The sequence below is a fragment of the Gopherus flavomarginatus genome, chromosome 1, assembly GCF_025201925.1.
Source record: "Gopherus flavomarginatus isolate rGopFla2 chromosome 1, rGopFla2.mat.asm, whole genome shotgun sequence".
Lineage (NCBI taxonomy): Eukaryota > Metazoa > Chordata > Testudines > Testudinidae > Gopherus > Gopherus flavomarginatus.
This window is the reverse complement of record NC_066617.1, coordinates 100,178,916-100,199,326: the sequence shown is the minus strand read 5'-3', so window position 1 is coordinate 100,199,326 and position 20,411 is coordinate 100,178,916. Positions and strand designations below refer to the sequence as shown.

Genomic DNA, 20,411 nt, shown 5'->3' with positions numbered 1-20,411 from the left:
TTCCCACCCTGGAGAGGATTGCTAGGAACTCCTGGTGCCGGGGTTAACCCTGACTGTCATGCCCCCTGACTGAACAGTCTTAGTCCAGGTTCAAGTGCTGTTTGCAGCCAAGCGGCTTGGCTGGCTGTTGGTAACTGTCCCCACTTCCTCTTCCCCTGGGGTGTTCTGTGGGAGCCTCTGCAGCAGCTGCCGCAGTGCGTCTTTTCACACGCTGTGCTGTGAGGCCCCGCTGGCCTCCCAAGGGGGCTGGGAAGATGGTTGGTTTTGGGAAGTAGCAGTAACGGTCGGCTGCAACTTGAGGGTGGGGTTTTGCCATCCCCATCCCTGCTGTAGCCCTGTGTCTCTGAGATAGTGGGGCTGGTCTGAGGGCTGTGTCCCTACTGCCAACTCCCACCGTTAAATGCCAGCTAGGGTGGCTACCAAAGTCCATGGTGCACAGGTGGTTTGGATCCTCATTCCCAGTCCAGGAGTGGCAGGGAGGCCTCATTAAATGGATCCCATAGCAGGCAGGAGTGCCCCCTGCTGGGGGTTTCCACCCTCTGTGCAATGGCTTCCCCTACTGCCCCTACACCTAGGGCCTCTGAGTGCAGGAGCTCAGCTAGCAGCTTCTTGGGCTTTGGGTTTGATCCCTGTGGAGTCTGGCTAAGGAGTCGGGGAGGGAAGGGGCAGTCACAACGGTCCCACAGAGTAGCACAGAGGCTCCCTCTTGGGGTTGCCTTGACTTGGTGTCTTTGGCCACTGTTGTCCGTAAACCTCACTCTTGTTTGACTGTAGTCTAACCTCTGTGGATCAAGTATGGTCTGGGCTGTAGGGCACTGGATTGCAAGTGAGGAACCCTGGGTTCTGCTCCTAGCTCTGCTCTGAGGTACTGGGTGACCATCCCTCAGTTTTCTCATCTGGGAAATGGGGATGATGACACTACTTCAATGAGATCTCTGGGCACAGAGTACCATATAAGGGCTCAGGGGTTGCTGTTTATTTTAGCCCTGAGCCATGCATGGGGATGGTGTCAGGTGGGCCACATCTTCCTGCCTCTCTCCCTCCTTGACAATTACACAGTGTATTTCTTTATATACACACACTGACTACTTCCTGTCCCAGCTTTTGTGCTTTCTCACTGACCATGCAGGCTGGCCACAGCTCCTCCCTAAGTTCTCTTTATGGCCGGGCTGCTCCTGGCTGTGGGGGGCTTGGGAATGATCTCGCAGCAGGGAAAGAAATCCCTGGTCTAGCAGATTGTCTCTCTCTAGCATGCGAATAAAGTGAATGGGAGGGTAAGAGCTGGGCCCGGTTGCCGCCTGTCCCAGAGCCCTGCAGCTGCGGGCTGTGGCTAGGGAGGCTTGGCTCTGCAGAGGAAGGCACCAAGGGAGTTTGCAGAGTTGACAACTTGAGTGCTGAGCTGCCCACTGCGCTTGGAGCAGGGTGTTTGCAACACTGCGGTCCCCTGCCATTGGTTTGCTGCAGACACGCGAGTGGGAAGTGCTGCAGTGCACCTTACAAATGAAGCGGTGGTGAGCTCATTGCCACAGCCTCTCTACAGGGTGCACATGCAACACCTAGGAACCCAGCCTAAGCCTGCAGCACCACTATTATCACCCTGGGAGTACAGAATACAGTCCCCTTGCTGCAATGGCAAGGGGCTTGCAGATCAGGACTGGGGTGGGGGTCTCAGGACAGGAATAGCAGCAGGAGCTAGGGTGACAGATGTCTCGATTTTATAGGAACAGTCTCAATTTTTCGGTCTTTTTCTTATACAGGTTCCTATTACCCTGCACTCCTTGTCTTGATTTTTTCACACTTGCTGTCTGGTCACCCTATCAGGAGCTGCAGATCAGGCATGAGGTACACTGACAGCTGTTGGGGGAGATCTCCCAGGACTGCAATGGGCTATCATTTATTACAGCTGCACCTAGCTGGTGCCTCATTGTGCAAGGTGCTGTACATAGAAAATGACCATCCTTGCGTTGTTAGATGGGCCATACAACAGGAGTGAGGAGGGGAGGAGATCATGGCTGTAACAGAAGGGACTGCTGCTGGCCAGGATGGGGGCATATTGGCAGAGTGGAGGTGCTGCAAGGGCAGGACAGGAATAGCAGCTAGTTCAGGGCAGGAGGGCGACGCACCGAAAGACCTGTGGGTGTGGTGTGGGGATGGACTGGACTTGAATAGCAGGAAGTGCAGCAGGTTAGGAGTGGAGCTGGGTGCATAACTGATGTGATGGTTTGCTGATAGTTTCAGGGGAAATGATGGTTTGGCTTGAATCAAATCTGAAAATAGCAATCACAGGAAAAAGTCAGCAAATTGAAAACAAATCCATTTGGGGTGCATGACACACGGTGTTGGACCCAACACGTTTTGGTTCAGGCCTTTAGAAAGCTTCACAAAACAGGAGAAGAAAGTGCACTCCTTATAACTTTCACCCGTTTATAACGTTCAGGGGTGAGGGCATCTACCTGGGAGGTGAGAGAGCCGGGTTCAATTCCCTCTCTTCCTAACATGGAGAAGGGATTTGAATTTGGGTCTCCCATATCCTGCAGGAAGACCCTAACCACCAGATTACAAAGTCATCCTCCCTTGGTATGGCTACTCATGGTCATTAGGCATGACCATGAATTGCCATAATGAATAACAATGGATAGTCATGTGGGAGGGGGAGGGAACAGCATGGGGGTAAGGGCACTCACCTAGGTAATGGGAGAATCAAGTCCATGATCCAATGGCTAATTATTTATACAAAGTGGAACAGCTTCAATAGGCGAGCAGGAGCAGAGACTACCCCAGACTATCCCATAGCCCTGCAGTGAGGGTATTCACTTGCAGGGTGGGAGCCCTGTTTTTGAATCCCTTCTTCACCTCAGGCCAAGGAGGGGTTGAACCTCCCCTATCCCAGGGGAGCACCTTGACCACAGGGCTAGAAGAGACTGAGGTTCCCCCATTTTATGAATAGCACCAAAATGGCCAAACCAATTTGGTGAATTTGTGTCAAATTCACAAATGGTTTGGGGTCAACCAAAACTGCATTTTTTGGCAAATAAACTCTTCATCTGACCAAAAGCCAGGAATGAAGGGCATTGGCAGAGCTGGCCAGGGATTCCAGGGCAGGTACAGCTGGGAGGCTGCGGGTCCCAACTGAGGTGCATTGGCAGAGCTGCTGGGAAGCTAACCTGCCTCCTGCCCACTCTGTGCCTGTCTCTAGCTAGTGGGATCAATTGCCTGAGTCCCCAAGTGAGTTGACAAGGCATAAGGAAGGCAAAGTAAGCACCAGTAGAGACAGCGAGTGGGAAACAAGAGGAAGAGCGTGTGGGCCCTGCGCTCTGGTTAGGCGGTGACGGATGCTTGTTCTGCCTTGTTACGTGTTTGCTGTAAAAATATTTCCCCTTTAAGGCTTGGCTGAAGTTATTTATACTTGCGGGGTGGTGACAGGAACAGAGAGCAGCAACAGGAGCGCTGACTGCTCTTACCTGCTCAGCAATGACAGGGGGTGGGTGAGGGTGGGAACCAGACCAGAGAGGAAACCAAGGAGAGAATGAGAAGGAAGGAGAAGTGAGAGAAGGAGCTAGAGGAGAAAAGGGAGGCAGGACACCAATGAGCAAGGAGTGAGAGAACCGGAGGAGGGAGGAGAGAAAAGGGCGGGAGTCTGAAGCGAAGTCAGAACAGAGAGAAAGGAGGAGAGAAAACAGCGAGTGGGGAGGGAGGAAAGGAGAGAGGGAAGTAACGAGAAGCGCAGCGGGGAGGAAGAGGCAGCGGGCTCTGGCTCCTCCGATGACAAGTGCAGCTGGCTGGTGCTGAGCAGGGGAAGCCACTCGTGGGGGTGGGCAGTGCTGCGCTCTCTTCTCTGCTCCCAAGATGATGAAGAGGCAGTTTAATCGGATGCGGCAGCAGCTCTCCTATCCCGGCATCACAGGACGGTAAGGACCCAGCCTCGAGCCCTTCAGCTTTCCACTGGCAGGGCTGCCAGGGAGGGCAGGAAGCTGCACCGGAGAGCGTTGCACCACCACCACCCAGTCTTCCAGCAGGTCGAAGGCCGGACGCGCGCCTGGCCCAGAGCCGGGGAAGAAGCTGTGATGACCACTGAGGCCTGTGACTGAGAGACTGTGGAAGGGGGCCGGGGTTGCTTAGAGCAGCCCCAGTTGTGGGGAAGCTTTAGCTAACCCCCAGGGAGACTTGGTTAACTCGGCCCTCTTAGCTGGGAGAGCCGGAGGGATGCAGCGATGTTGCTCAGTAGCGACTCCCTCTGGTCATTTATAAAGCCAGGTTAACAAAGAGCTGCTGGCTGGCTCCACTTGTCCTGCTGGACCAAGCAGCAGGCCCCCTCCATCCAGTCAAACACCAAATTGCCCTGTAACCTCAGCTTCAATGGTGTGGTTCAGCCCCATGATTATCAGGCCAGGTGGTGACCCTAAGCCTGAAGGCTAGGCAGGGAGATCCTGTCGCATTGTGCCCCTCTGTGCAGCAGGATGGCAGCCAGGGGGTGAGACCAGGAAAGTGTAGAAGTCGGCAGCAGAGGGAATCCCCCAGGCCCCATTGGGGCAAAGAGGAACAGGGATGCAGGAAAAGGAGTAACAAGAGAAAGGAACATTCCCTACCAGGGCTTCTCTCCCTCCTGGGCTGGAGGCCCCCTTTGGAGCTGAATCCTCCACATGGTGCTATGGGAGCTTCCTCTTGTACCCCCCAGTGTCTCAGAAAAGCCTGCCTGAGGTGGAGAGGGGAACGGGGAGTGTCTCAGTAGGCTGATGAGAAGGGAGGGGGCTTCGGGCATATGCCCTGCTCTCCTTTCCTCTCTGGGTCTCTAACTGTATTTCCATTCCTGCTGTTCCCCAGCCCAGTGCCACCTCTGCTAGATTGTTTTTCTCTCTGTCCAATTGTTCCTCTTGCAAAATCTTGAAAAGCCCTGGGAGGGCTGGGCTCTCCCGTCTCGGTTCTCACTCCCACACACACATACACACATTGTTTTTTTAAATGTCAAGAGGCTGAGAATGGCTTAAACTCATTTCACTGTTTGCCTGAACCCTCAGGCCAGGCGAGTGGGTCTTTCACTGGGAGCAGTAGGTTATACTGCTGCAGGCTCTTCCCTCCCCCCTCTCCCCTTACCCCAAAGCAGTCCCCTCCCTCAATTCCCCCTCCCCTTGTGTAAGGACTAGGGCACTTGCAGTGCCTCTCTTCTCCGCACATTCTCTGCATTAAAGGGGTCCCCAGCTATGTCCAGCCAGGAGATTTCATTAGGGCCTGACAGAGCATCAGCTTGTTCAACCCAGCTACAAGGCCCCCTCACAGGCTACAGATCTACCTCAGCACCTCCCCTCTTCAACCTGCTGTGGGATCCCACTGACATCCCTCTTTAATTGTCAGCCCTCTTTAACCACTGGCACCCCACCCTCCCGCTGCTGCTTCTCCGCTTCACCTGCCCTTCACTCTGGGCACAGTCCCTGAAAGAAAACCCTGGATTGGATGGACTCTGGGGGCAGCCCCTGGGAGGAGGAGGAAGAGAAGAACCAAGAGCTGCCCAAGTGCCTAGTGATTTTGGGTGTCCAACCCCGACATGTCTTGTAGGGCCCTGATCACTAGGGGCTGGGAGCTCAGCACCTCCTGACAATCAAGTGTCTCTGGTGAGGTGCCCCAAATCACACTAACACTTCTGAAAATCTTGGCCTAGATCCCTTGTTCAGCTGAGAAGGAGCCAGCGTGGACCTCCAGTGCTATCAGTCTACCCCGTCCCTGAGTCCCAGCCAAGGCCAGCTCCAGGGGTTTTGCTGCCCCAAGCAGCCAAAAAAAAAACACCTGTGATCACAATCTGTGGCAGGTCCTTTGCTCCCAGCAAAAATGAGGGATTCTCTGCCAAATTCATAGACTATCAAAGTTGGAAGGGACCTCAGGAGGTCATCTAGTCCAACCCCCTGCTCAAAGCAGGACCAATCCCCAGATTTTTACCCCAGATCCATAAGTGGGCCCCTCAAGGATTGAGCTCACAAGCCTGGGTTTAGCAGGCCAATGCTCAAACCACTGAGCTATCCCTCCTGCCTGAATTGCTGCCAAATACCTGAAAGTGCTGCCCTGCTCTGGAGTGGCCGCCCCAAGCACCTGTTTGATAAGCTGGTATCTGGAGCCAGCCCTGGTCCCAGCCCCCTCTGCTCTCAGGGTGGGAGCCATTCCCACACCTCACATCCGCTTCCTGTGGGCCCACCTGAAAGCTCCTCTTAGTCAAGCCCAGCTTTAGATGAGGTGACCCAGGATCCACCATCTCCCATCCCCCTGGACCGACCCAGAGCCGCTGCGGTTCAGTGCCCTCCCTCCTGAGTAGGCTGGCTGGAGGTCACCAAGTGTAATGAGTCTCTCTCTCCCTCCCACACCCTCTTCCCCAGAGCCCAAGAAACAGCCGAGTTCCTGACTGAAGACTTGCTGCAGGTAAGGCCTGGGTTCGGTCCGTGGGCATGTGTGGGCCTGTGCCTGCATGTCAGGCGAACATCTGGTGTGTCTGCATGAGAGTTCCTCTCTCTCTGTGTTTATATCAAAGTCACAGGGCAGCCTCAGCCTGGATTTTTTCTGCATCCTGGAATGCAGCAGTGGGTGATAGGCCTCTGTCATAACTAGAAAGGGAAGGGTAACAACCAGGGTCAGTGCAAGGATGTTTCGCACCGTAGGCGAAACTTCCACCTTGTGCCCTCCCCCGTCCCCGAGCCCTTGCCTTGAGGTGCCCCCTCCCCCGCGGCAGCTCCCCCACTCCGCCCTGAGGTGCCCCCCGTGGCAGCTCCCTACCCCCCACCCTCTGCCCTGGTATCTTGTCCCCTTATAGGTCCTTTGGGTCAGGTGTCAGCCAGGTTACCTGAGCTTCTTAACCCTTTACAGGTAAAAGGATTTTGGTGCCTCTGGCCAGGAGGGATTTTATAGTATTGTACACAGGAGGGTTGTTACCAGGGCCAGTGCAACCATTTAGGTGACCTAGGCGGTAACATAGGGCACTAGTATTTGGGGGGCGGCATTTTTTTCAGCAGTGACCACGACGGCCGGCTCTTCGGCCGCTCCGGTCGTGGCCGGCATTTAGGAAGAGGGAGCTGGGTCTGGGGAGTGCAGGGAGGGCCGTCTGCAGCAAGTAAGGAGAGTGGGGGGCAGCACACAGGGGAACTCCCCGACCCCAGCTCACCCCTGCTCCATGCACAAGCACCCCGAGCACGCCATCACTGCTTCACTTCTCCCGCCTCCCAGGCTTGCAGCGCCTAAGCTGATTGGCACCGTAAGCCTGGGAGGTGGGAGAAGTGAAGCAGTTCACCCCTGCTCCGCCTTCTCCCTGAGCACGCCGTCGCTGCTTCACTTTTCTTGCCTCCCAGGCTTGCAGTGCCAATCAGCTTAGGCACCGCAAGCCTGGGAGGTGGGAGAAGTGAAGCAGCCACGGTGTGCTCAGGGAGGAGGCGGGGCAGGGGTGAGCTGGGGTCGGGGAGTTCCCCTGTGTGCTGCCCCCCACTCCCCTTCCTTGCTGCAGGTGGCCCTCCCTGCACTCCCCAGCCCCAGCTCCCCCTTCCTAAATGCCAGCCGCGACCGGAGCGGCCGAAGATCCGGCCGTCGCGGTCACTGCTGAAAAAAATGCCGCCCCCCAAATACTAGTGCCCTAGGTTACCACCTAGGTCACCTAATGGTTGCACCGGCCCTGGTAACAACCCTCCTGTGTACAATACTATAAAATCCCTCCTGGCCAGAGGCACCAAAATCCTTTTACCTGTAAAGGGTTAAGAAGCTCAGGTAACCTGGCTGACACCTGACCCAAAGGACCTATAAGGGGACAAGATACTTTCAAATCTTGGGTGGGAGGCAGGAAGGCTTTTGTTTGTGCTCTTTGTTTTGGGGTTGTTCGCTCTTGGGACTAAAAGGGACCAGACATCAACCCATGTTCTCCAAAACTTTCTGAACAAGTCTCTTCTATTTCAAACTTGTGAAGAACAGCCAGGCAAGGCGTATTAGTTTATCTCTGTTTTCTCAACTTGTGAATGTTCCCTTTGCTAGAGGGAGGTTTATCCCTCTTTTGTTGTAACTTTGAAACTAAGGCTAGAGGGGGTTCCTCTGGGTTCTTTGAATCTGATCACCCTGTAAAGTTATTTTCCATCCTGATTTTACAGAGATGATTTTTACCTTTTCTTTTTAATAAAATCCTTCTTTTAAGAACCTGACAGATTTTTCCATTCTCCGAAGACCCATGGGTTTGGGTCTTTGATTACTTTGTAATCAATTGGTTAGGATATTATTCTCAAGCCTCCTCAGGAAAGGGGGTATAAGGGCTTGGGGGGATATTTTGGGGGAAGAGGAACTCCAAGTGGTCCTTTCCCTGTTTCTTGTTAAATCACTTGGTGGTGGCAGCATACCAGGTTTTAACGTAAGCTGATAGAAATAAGCTTAGGGGGCTTTCATGCAGGTCCCCACATCTGTACCCTAGAGTTCAGAGTGGGGAAGGAACCCTGACATGGTGGCAGAGCGGTGGGATCATTTTTGAACTAAAAGCACAGCAGAATTTTAAAAGGACAAATGTTTCTTGTTAGAGTTTTTTCTTTCTTTGCCTGAAGGCAGACGGGTCAAGTTACAGTAGCAAAGCAATTTTCACATCTAACAAGCCTCCTTGATTACATCAGTGGGGGACAGAGCTAACCTCAAGCCCGAGCCCTGCCTCCCATGCTAGCTCTGCTGCTGAGGCCTTGTTTCTAGCCACGTTAGGGACCCCCGTTACAACACAGCCTGGCCACGCTGGAACATGGGTTGGTTTTTCCTGTGTTGATCAGACAAAACCGTGTTATAACCACATTAAGGAAACTATGTAACATCTACCAAGATCAAGCAGTGGTAGAACAGGGTCACCATGCAAACAGGCTGTACCTGTAGTGTAGGCAAGACTTCAGAGTCCATCCCTCCATCCCTCTCTGGCGGTGGTGTGAGATGGGGACACAACACCTCACCAGATCCCCCACACACAGGGGAGGCACCAGAGGGACATGGATAGATGTCAATAGGCAGAGGGGGTCACCCTGTGCCCTCCGGAAGAAGGGAAGTTCTCTTCCCTCAATTCACAGTTGCCTTCTCATCTAGGAAACCTCAGCAGAGAGATCCCAAGGCGACCCTGGAACCTGATACATTGAGGGGTGGCTGGGGAAGGGAATCTCCCAGTCCAGCTCCACTCGCTTCCCAGTCTCTTCCCTCTCTCCAGATTGAGCAAAGAATCGAGCCAGCCAAACGGGCAGCGCACAATGTGTCCAAGAGGCTCCAGGCGTGCCTGCAGGGGCAGTGCGGTGCAGACATGGAAAAACGAGTGGTAAGTGCCTCTGCCCCACACTCTGCTCCCCAGCAAGCTGCCTCTTCAGCCTACGCATGAAGAGGATGTCAGCCTGTCCCCCAGCAGCCCTGCCCAGCCGCTCCATGCGAGACTCTGCTGGGTAGAAGATGCTTCAAGGGTGCAAAGCGCCTGAGACCTGAGTGTTACAGCGTCACATTTATTCCCCTCCAGCGTGGAGGGTCTGGTCTGTGCTCTGGAGAGATCAGGAGGTGGTGGCAATGGGGAAGTGGAATGCTGAGCTTTCACAGCTAGGTCACTGCTTCTGCTAGAACTTTGGGGTGAGACCGGCTGTTACCAGGGGCCAGGAAGGGAATGGAGAACGTTTCTCCTCTAAGTCACTGGTTCTGATCTGCTCCCAGATTGGAACTACAGCACTTAGAGGGCTGGGGAATGAATAAAAGACCTTTTCTCCTCTCAATTGCCATGGGTTTTGAGCTGGTTTGGGAGACTGTATGCACGGAGGAATAAGATGCAGAACCTTTCACCTCAGATGTGATGGTACTTTGACCTCCCATGTAGTATGCCTTTCCTAGAGTGAAGGGGTCCTGACCCTGAATAATCACACTCCACTCAGGGTAATCTCCTCCTCCATGGTACAGCTCCCTAGACTCCAGCATTCTGGAGTGGGGCACACAGATCCGGACTAGCTGTTGAAGGACTCTGCACTAGCGGGACCGCTGCAGAGTGGGGATTAGTTGGAGAGAGCGAGGCAGGGTTATGGAGCGTTAAAGACCATAGTAGCCTTTTGCATCATAACCCCTCCCATGTATCTCCTTGGCTTCTGCTTTGATTCTCATGCTGGTGAGGGGGATTCTGAGGAGGGACTGTGAGGTGGGGACAGATGTAAAATGTGTCCTGTGTGAGGTGGCACTTCCTTGGCTGGCCCTGCCATCATCAGGTTGTGGTGCTGAAGGTGTCACTCCCACACTGGAAGTGGGAGGGAGGATCTGACCTGTCTGCTCATTGTTTCTCCCCCACCCGCCCCCTCTCTCCTTGGCTCTGTGCAGAAGAAGCTGCCCTTGATGGCTCTTTCCATCACTATGGCTGAGAGTTTCAAAGAACTGGACACCGATTCCAGCCTCGGGTAAGTGCCCACAGGGAAGAGCCCTGAAAAGTATTAGTGCATATGGTACAATCAGTGCACACTTCCCAGGGCACTGGTTCAGGGGTTCATGCTCTCAGACAGAGCCTCTGAGCACTTGCGTCAAGGTTAACACTGCCAGCCACAGGGCAGCACCCCGCCTCTGAGCATGCTCGCTGGGGGATTTGTGCTCTCGACCTCCGAGCGCAGCAGGATCTGGGAACTAGTGCTGGGATTGGCACTGCCTGCCTCCCTGGTGCACTACCCCTGGGAGGAGAGGGATAGGGTGTTTGGGGCCTGCTGTGATTCTCCCCTTCCATTCCTGCAGGAGAGCTCTAGAGATGAGCTGCTTCATACAAAGCATGCTAGCCAAAGTCCTGTCTGAGTTTGAAATCACCTTAGAGAGAGACGTCCTACAGCCTCTGAATAAACTGAGTGAGGTAGCCCTGATCTATCTCTCTCTCTTACCTTTGCTTTCCCCATCTCTTCTTTGCTCACTCTCCCTCCATCTCTCCTGCCTGCTTGTGCCCACTGGCCCACCTCTGCTCTCCCCCCACCTTCTCGCCTCTCTCTCTTTGTGACTGTACAAAATGCAGCACAAATGCAGCCATTCCTGGCAGCACAGAGGTAGGATCTGTAACTAACTCCCTCATCCAATCTTGGCTAGGAGGAGCTGCCTGTCATCCTGAAACACAAGAAGAATCTTCAGAAGCTGATCTCGGACTGGAACTCCATCAAGGGCAGGTACTGAGCGAGGGGGAGAGTGGTGGATTGCAGCTGTGATCCAGATGATTGCCCCCCTGAGAGTGGAGAGTGGGGATTGAGGGGCTAGAGCTGACAGACCCTCGCTGATCTGAGGGTGCAGCTAAGTCTCTGACACGCAAGGATGAGTCCAAAGTGCGTGCAGTGTGCACTTGTGAAGTCCCTTCCTGTTAAAGACATTGTGGATTCTGCTATACAATCAGAACAGGCAGTCCCCTGGGACAGCAAAATGTTCAGCCCTTCTTTGTATGGGTGAGTCCAGCTGGTGCAGGGGCTATGTCCATGCCCCTAGGAGGAGAGGTCCTGGTTCCAGGAATGGTGGTGGTGGGGTGGGGGTTCTCTATGTTCACACGTTCTGAATGAGCAAATCCTGTGCCAGGGGCAGAAATGGAGGGTTTAACCCACAAGTAAATGCTCTGTCAAGGGGAAAGAGAAGGGCAACCCTGCTGCTTCTAGGCATATTTACATATCGGTCAGAGTTCTGATGTGGATGGAGGAGAGCAAATGGAAAGGCACAGACCCTCCAGCCAAGTGTCCGCATCCCTGGTATTAAATACCATCAGGCTTCCAGGGTGTGGCCCTGATTCTTCTTTTGCAACCCAAAGGCTGAACCAAGCTGTCAAGAACTCCAGTAACAGCGCTGGTGCTGGCCCCGGCCCTGGGGGGTCGTCCGCTGCCATCAAACTGGAGAACCTGAAGGAAGAGGAAGAGGAGGTGAAGCGAAGGGTGGAGCAGTGTAAGGCGAGTGGAAAACGAGTCTGCCCTCTTTAGGGAGGGCAAGCTGATGACACCAAGTGGGGGAAAGGAGGCCAGGTCTGGGTTCGTTCTGAGAGCTGGGCAATGACCCACTCACCTCCAGCAGTTGTGTCCCAGGAGGCCCCAGGAGCCAATCACTAGTTACAGGCTAGAGCTCTGTCTAGAGTGAGAGGGTTGGTCCAGATGCAGCCAGCACCAGTGGTGTGCTGGCCTTGGTAAGATGGCTGTGTCCCAGACTCCAGAGGGGGTAGACAGCCGGCGGACCCCAGTGCCAGCTCCACACCCCAGTGTAATAGAGTAGTAAAGGCTTTAGAGCAGCAGTATGGTGGTCAGAGAGTAAAGCTGCTGCAAGAGAGTTCGTGGGGTGCTCACCACAGAACAGAGAAACCTGCAGCAAAAAGGAACATACTGTAGAATGGAAGATCCATCTTGTGGCTCAGGGACAGGCCTGGCACTCCGCAGATCAGAATTCAACTCCCAGCTCTGCCACAGACTCCTTGTGGGACCTTGGGTAAGTCACTTCAGTTCTCTGTGCCTCTGGTCCCTAGGGGTGACAACCCTGCCTTCCTCCATGCCTACGTCTGTCTTGTCGACCCAGATGGTGAGCTCCTCCACGTGAGGACTGTCTCTCATGCAGCACCCAGCACAGCGGGATCCTGATATTCGCTGGGGCCTCAACCTCAATCATAATAACAAAGAAAAGCATAGAGACTTATTTCCTGAGGGGATGAAGGGACAATGTGAACACTGACCCCTGTAACCCCAAATCTAACAAGCCAGCTCCTCTGGGGTGCTGTCTTCATTTGCCTCCGCTCCAAACACCAGTAAGACCCCCTGCATCTCTTGCTGTAGCCTGCCGTGTGTTCGTGACCCAGATCTGGCTATGAGAGCATTGTCTGGGGGACTGGCGGGGTTAATGATGAGGGCTGATGCGGGGGACCCTTCATTGTGGTGATGCTGAGGAGAAGGTTAATGTTCGTTCTATCTCCTCTCCAGGATGAGTACATGGCTGACCTCTATCACTTCTCCACCAAGGAGGACAGCTATGCTAACTACTTCATCAAAGTAAGTCCCGCCTCCCCGTACTGTTCTCTCACCCCCAGCTCGTTCCCATTGTGTACAAGTCCCCTAGGGTCTCCATGTTGCTCCGGCATCTTCTCGGTCCCATCTCACCGCCCCGGCGCTGCTGGCAAAAGAGGCTTCTCCCCTGCTGCTCCCGTTCCGTCTTCACCACTTTCCTTTGCATCCCACGTTCCATCTGAAAGCACCCATCCCTGTCAAATGCCCCGGGACCCGGTGTCTCTGAGAGACGCTGTGCAGAGTAAAGCTGTGTTTGCCTGTGATCTGTCTGACAGCTGATGGAAATCCAAGCTCAGTACCACCGGAAGTCTCTTGAATCTCTGGACACAGTCTTGGCAGAGCTGAAGGAAACCCACAGCCAGGCAGGTGGGTAGGACAAGCTGGGCCGGGGCAGGGTTTTGTGGGTGGCAGTGTGAGTAGCTACACACGGCATGTAGGCAGAGGGGGTCGATTCTCTCTACTGCTTCCTCAGGGTCTCTCTAAGCTCCCACTGAGCCTGCTTGCTGGGCAGCTCTCTTCCTCGCTCTGTTACACTGGGATTGTACGAACGCAGCAGGGCAAGCTTTGCTCACCAAACTGACCCCTGCTGACGTATCTCAGCCCTCACTGAAGAGACCAAAGCTAGGAGTGAGAGAAGAGTTAGTCTCTCACGGCTCATTTGGTCCTCGGCCTCCCTGCTGGATCTGCCAATCGGAGGGCAATTTACAGCCAGGCATGGTGATGGCGGTTTGGTGATATGGAGCCTCTGTCCTGCTAGGAAATGGGCTGACACCTCTCAGCTCATTTACCACGAGCTGGTTGTTGGATGGTGACGAGAGACTCCAAGCGCCCTCTCCAATTGGGGTTTGTCCTCCACCCCCTCCTGATCTCTCTCCTCTTTTCCAGAGTCCCCTTTCCCCATGGATTCCCCAGTGTCAGGGTATTATGGGGTGCCTTTGGAGACGCACCTGAGGACTTTGGGTCGGGAGATTGCCCTCCCCATTGAAGCCTGTGTCATGATGCTGCTAGCGTCGGGCATGAAGGAGGAGGTAGGTGCTGCTTGCTGCTTCCTTCCCCCTACCACAGCCAGTCCGTCCTGCTGTCATGCTGTCTCTCACCTCCCTCCTCTAGGGACTCTTCAGGTTGGCAGCAGGGGCCTCGGTGCTGAGGAAGCTGAAGTGCAGCTTGGCCAGCGGCTCCAATGCACTAGAGGAATTCTACTCCGACCCACACGCTGTTGCAGGTACATGCTAGAGGCCCTAGGTAAGGGCCCTGGAGACGCTGACTGGACAAGTAGCAGCCTCAGAAGCATGCTTTAAAACGGCAGTTCTCAAACTGGGAGTGGGGTCATGAGGTTATTATGAGGAGGTGGCAAGCTGTCAGCCCCCGCGCATGCTGGGGCTCTGACTGTCAGCCAGAGCCCTTCAGAGCTGGGTGGCCAGAAATCAGTGGCTGCTGGCTGGGTGCCCAGCTCTGAAGGCAGCACAGCCCCCAGCAGCAGTGCAGAAGTAAGGGCAGCATGGTATAGGGGAGTCAGCAAAGCCTGAAATAATTTCAAAGGGGTTCTGAGCAAAAAAAAGTTTGAGAACCCCTTCTCTAAAGCATGACCCTTTGCCTCCATCTCAGGTGCACTGAAATCCTACCTGCGAGAGCTGCCCCAACCCTTGATGACCTTTGAACTCTATGATGACTGGTTTAAAGTAGCCTGGTAAGAAAGAACCAGAGAGATGGACATTCTTAGGCAGGCTAAATTATCAAAAGGACCCCTCTGATTATGGACTCTTCAGCAGGGATGTCAAACATAAGGGTCCCCAGGCTAGATCTGGCCCACGTGATGTATTGATAGCGTTCTGCCGAGAGGTACTGATGACTGCATCGGTCACAAACCTCTCTGAGACTGGACGGAATGCACTCTTCTATTAACATGACTGGCAGGAGGAGTTAATCTGAAGCCCCCCACCAACACAAATGGGCATTGTGAATCAGCCCCAGGAGTTTGGATTGAGTGGGCAGAGGGCTTTTGCTGAGTACTGTTGTGTTTTGTGCATGTCAGTGAGGAAAGGAGCAACTGAAAGCACAGTGTCTAGACAGTCTGACCCTGGAAGACGCCTGGGGAGAGGTTTTTTGGGTCAGGCAGCAGGCTGGAAAGAGTGTTCTTAGTACGGTGAGCAAAAGTTGCTGTTTCCTGCCATTTGATTCCTTCTGGTTTCGGAGGCACAGGATTTTGTACGTTCTTTGTTGTAACTAACAAAACTACCTCAGAGAAATACTTGACTACCACCAGCTTCTGCTCTCAACTGGCCCATGCCCATGGCCTCACATTTTGGGTTGAAAAGGGGCAACACTCATGTCAGGAGTGGGATCTGGTTTCCAAGGAGAGAGCTGGTGAGCTTGGAACCCATGATGGAACAAATCCCGGAAGGGCTTGCAGAAATCAAAAATGGCCAGCAGGATTTAAAACAAGCCCTCAAACAGGAGCTGGAGACGTCGCAAAAGGCATTAAGACAAGAGCTGAAGGTTTCCCAGAAAGGGCTCAGAGACGATTTGAAGGCCGAGAGGAGATCCTTGTTGGAACACCAATGATGAAGTGCCCGGGCAGGTTGGCAAAACCAGTTGCAACACACCCGGCTGGAATAAAACAGATTGATGAGGTGACCAACAATCGGACTGCCATGGTCCAGAAGGTTTCCCACAAGACAGCGAAGCCAAGCAAGCTTTAGCCAACTGGGAATGGGCTAGCTGAGATGAGCTGCCGCAAGGACTTAAGGAGCTGAAAATTCAAGTCCAGAGGAATTCAAAGGGTTGCTGACCACAGAGAAAGTCTGCCGCCTGAATGAGGAATTGAGCCAGCCAGAGGATGTGGGGAAGGCCAGACATTTACAAGTTTTCTACCCGGTTTGTAATCCACAACGGCCCAGAGGGGAGAGGTTGGTCTGTCCCAGCTCAGATGAGGCAAAAAACCCCTATCGTTGAGGGAAAAACTCCCTGGGAAGCTTATGTGGTTCAACTCAACATTATAGCACCATAGAATGGCTGGGAGGAAGGACAGGAAGGGGCGTTACTCACAACATAGATGGCCCAGCCCTGATTGTGCTGCAGATCTTACTCCTAAAAAACAGACTGTGTCATCCAGACCTGGTACAAGCCCTTGACATGTGGTTTGGAGATAACCATCAACCTGAGCTGGCCAGGGCACAGCTAAGAGCTAGAAAGAGAGGGAAAGAAGAAACCCCATCTGAACTGTCAGAGGGCCTGCAGAGACTTGTGTTCATGGCATATCCAGATAACACCAAGGCTTTTAGGATGGGCTGGCAATGGACCAGTTTATAGATCTTCAGCGGGACTTGGACTTTCAGATCAAGATCAGCGAAAAGAAGCCTAAGACACACCGAGAGTTTGGGGGAATTGGCCGCAGAATTTGAATATTTTCTTGCAGCAGTTCACCAGACAAGGAAGGAAGCATCTGCTAGTGAGGAAGAGGCAAACTGCTTGCCATGAGCCCTGTAAGTACAGCTCTGCATCTGATGTGTCTGATGAAAGAGAGGATTTTAATCTGGTTTGTGACCATATTGAATGATGATAAAAACTGATACATTTGGTTTGTAAATGAAGATAAATTGACATGTATGCAAAAATTAAAGGAAATGGTTCAGTTAAACGCTGGTAGTGTGACAAAACTGGCCACAGAAAGGATTGTTATAAATGGCAGGCAGACCAACACAGACTGCCACAAGTGGCTAGTGAAAGTCTCTCTCTCTCGCTCCCAGTTTGGAGAATGAAGGTACCCCGAGCTGGAGGAACCAGGATCAGCCCCACCATTTTTCTTTAGATATGGGCATTTGAACAACGTGGATGTTTGACTACAGTAGGATCTGCAAAATGCACAGTGTTGATTGACACTGGCTCAGACACAGCCGTCTATTAAACCAGATACATTAAAACGTTTTGGGAATCAGAGTTCTAAAACCGAACCACCTAACCAGTTTCAAGTGGAGACAGTGACTGGGGCAAGGGCAGCTGTCCCAAACTAGGTTTGAAGAATGGACCTCTGGAATTCGAGCAAGAAGTCTGGGTGGCTGCCATAGTGCATGAGCTCATGATTGGCTTGGATTTCATTATGGCTAATGCCTGCGGAATCCAGTGCCAGGAAAGGTGACTTACAGAGTCAGTCTGTGGAAATTGCCCTTTAAAGATATGGGCCAGGCAGGTGAGACAAATGGTGTGCAGGCAGTTGGTTTGCAGTGAGTGAACTATCCTGCCCCCACGGGCAGAAACTATTATAACAGGCACATGCCGTAGTAGCTTTCCAGCAAGGGAGTGGTTGAAACGTGTTCTGAGTCTCAGTGAATTCTTAGCTGCTCAAGCTCCTCAAACAGCCAGGAAGTGATTTCTGTTCATTTGCTGAATGTTTCTGACAAGCAGCAAATAGTGAAGAAGGGAAACTGTTTAATTGGCCCTCAGGGTGTGATTTAGCATGTTCAGAGCTGAGAAAGGCTCTGGTGATGACTGCTTCTGTCTTGGCCTATCCATGTTTCAAAACCCCTCTTATGCTGCACACAGATGCTAGTGCTTATGGTATGGGGGAGAGAGCTTCAGTTTGGCTCTTCTCTCCTTCCCCTCCTCCCTCCCCCCTGGGTCTGAGAATGTAGCTGTGGAAGTTGAGGCTGGAAACGTTTTTACAGAGGCGAATCCCCCATTCAAACAAAATAAGCAAGGGCTGGTTCCGCCAGAAAATTCCACAGAAACAACAGGCATCCCCCCGGGGCTGACTGAAAGGGGTCCTCTCCCTGGTGGTTTAAAGAAAGACCATAGTGGGGGAGTGGGAGGGGGAAAAATCTGAGTGGGATGCTGGATGGGAATGAAAAGCAATTTGGACTGGTGATGTGAAAACATCTGGACAGAAGGCCACTATATCTATATAAATCATTTAACCTTGTATCATTTTTAATTTGCTAAACTGTTTATTTGCTTTCTGTTTGGGATGGGTCATACAGGGTGTCACCATTTTGGGGCATCACCAGGATGATGGGCAGAGCTAAAATGAGGGGAGTGTTATGCTGAGAGGTACTGGTGGCTTCCCTCACAAACCTCTTTGAGTGTGAAAACTCTTTTCAGTTAACATAACTGTCAGGATGAGTTAATCAGAAGCTCCCCCACCTAACACAAAAAGGGGTTTGTGAACCCACCTGGGAGTTGGACTAAGTGGGTGGAGGACTTTGGGGGGAGGAGGGGCAGTCTGAAAAGAATGTTCTTGGTGCTGTGAGCAAAAGAAGCTGTGTCCTGCTATCTGATTCCTTCTGTGTTCAGAGACACAGAACTTTGTACATTCTTTGTAAATAAGCAAAACTGCACCAAAGAAATCCCTGACTGTCACTGATTTCTACATGGATGATATTTTCATCCTCTGGACAGACAATTTAAACTTTCTCACAGATTTCCATCACAGCTACAACTACCATCACCAATCCATTAAACTCTCTCTGGAATGCTCCCACCCTAGCCTCAACATGCTAGACACCCCGAATGGCTTCAGCAATGGAACCGTACAGACAGCTATATACAAGAAATGCACAGATCGCCACACCTACCTTCATAGATCCAATAACCACTCCAAACATACCAAGAAGGTTATCTACAGCCAGGCACTCACATACCGCAGAATATGATCCGGGATATGCATCTTAATACACTCAAAACCGCCTACACCAAACAAGGACACTGCACTAGAGAAGTAAATCACATCATGGAACAAGCCACCTAAATACCTTGAGAGAACCTGCTTCAATACAGAAATAAAATCCCCTCCCACCGCACACCCCTAAGTGTCACCTATCACCCCACACTAGAGGAAACCATACAGGGTATCAACAAACAACTATAACCATACTCGATGGAGACCCCATCCTGACAGAAATCTTTCCTGAACCCCTTCTTCTGGCCTTCAAACAATCCCCCCTACCTCTCCAAGCTCATCATCAGAAGCAAGCACCCCTCAGACCAGGACGCACCAACTCAAAGTGGTATCAGACCCTGCCAGAACCACAGATGCAAAACCTGCAGACATATATCCACTGCTATAATGATCAACACCCCTCATAACACACCTATCAAGATCCATGGGTCCTACACATGCCTATCACAATATGTGGTATATCTCACCCAGTGCACTAACTGCCCCAATAACAATTATGTGGGTGATACCAGACAATCGCTCCACTCTGTAATGAACTCACACAGGAAAATGATAAAGGATAAAAACACCACATCACCAGTGAGTGAACACTTTTCTCAGAGAGGTCACTCAATATCTGACCTATCAGTCCTCACTTTCAAAGGAAACCTGCCCAACACCTTCAAGAGACAACCCTGGGAGCTTAAATTCACTACTCTGCTAGACACAAAAAATCATGGACTGAACAGAGACACTGAATTACTGCAACAATCTGGAACCCACTAACACACACCCCAGCTGCTTTTTTCTCCTCCCACCCCACCTTCCTTTCCTCCATGTGACTCGGAAGGGTGCAGTTATGTTGTAGCCATGTCAGTCCCAGGATATTAGAGAGACAAGGTGGGAGAGGTAATAGCTTTTATTGGACCAACTTCTGTTGGTGAGAGAGACCACTTCTCCAGCTTACACAGAGCGCTTCTTCAGGGCTGAAAACTTACTGACAGGACAGGCCCACACTACAGACTTGCAGCACAGTTCTGCCATTGGCTTAATAAGTCCACCTCCGCGAGGCGTCTTCACCAGAAACACTATAGCTCCTCACCCACCTCATCCCTCTAATACCCTGGGACTGACAGGGCTGCAACATCACTGCACATGCCCGTTTCTGCTCTCAGCTGGAACGTCCCCAGGGCCCCAAACTTGACTAGCTGCTCAGGTTGAAAGGGGGAAGCACTATATTTCCATTGCCCAAAATCTAAGCTTTCCTTTTAAGAAAGAAAAATATGTTTCTAGCCCCCTTAATTGTGGAGAGAATGTTCCACATGTGAATTGAGTTGAAGGCATGCAGTGCTGTCTGCCTGAGTGTGCAGAGAGCCTGAAACAAAGACTCTAGGGTGAAATCTTCTGGCCCCTACTCATCTGATTGGAGTATCAATTTTAAAGTCCAGTGATGATGATGCTTTTGTCAACATTAGCTATTTAATGGCTGGTCATTTTAGGGAATGGAATGTAGGTAGGGTGGTAGGAGTGAAGCCAGTTGGGTTGGCATTTGGGAATTGCTGCAGGAAAGGAAATGCAGAGGAAGGAACAGAGGAGACTCACAAAGACAGGAAAGGGAGAGAGAGAGAGAGAGAGGTGATGGGAAAGGATGAAAGACAAAGGGTAGGAATAGCAGTGATCTAAATAGAAGAAGATTTTCTCCATAGTGACTGCAACAAGAAGGCACTGAATAAATAATAAATAGCTGGATTCTCACCCTGATCCCTTTGCAAGCC

The 20,411-nt window shown here is 52.2% G+C and overlaps 1 protein-coding gene across 1 annotated transcript in view; it reads left to right on the top strand.

Annotated features, from left to right (window-relative positions):
• Positions 1-2,744: 2,744 nt before the first annotated feature.
• Positions 2,745-20,411, top strand: part of SH3BP1 (SH3 domain binding protein 1) — a 29,930-nt gene continuing 12,263 nt past the window's right edge. The window contains exons 1-12 of the mRNA XM_050936077.1: positions 2,745-3,908; positions 6,360-6,402; positions 9,182-9,286; positions 10,315-10,391; positions 10,717-10,828; positions 11,056-11,132; positions 11,756-11,891; positions 12,903-12,971; positions 13,262-13,352; positions 13,872-14,014; positions 14,097-14,208; positions 14,592-14,673. Of these exons, the coding sequence (XP_050792034.1) occupies positions 3,847-3,908; positions 6,360-6,402; positions 9,182-9,286; positions 10,315-10,391; positions 10,717-10,828; positions 11,056-11,132; positions 11,756-11,891; positions 12,903-12,971; positions 13,262-13,352; positions 13,872-14,014; positions 14,097-14,208; positions 14,592-14,673 (1,109 nt within the window). The 5' untranslated portion in view covers positions 2,745-3,846. The remainder of the gene's footprint in view (positions 3,909-6,359; positions 6,403-9,181; positions 9,287-10,314; positions 10,392-10,716; positions 10,829-11,055; positions 11,133-11,755; positions 11,892-12,902; positions 12,972-13,261; positions 13,353-13,871; positions 14,015-14,096; positions 14,209-14,591; positions 14,674-20,411) is intronic.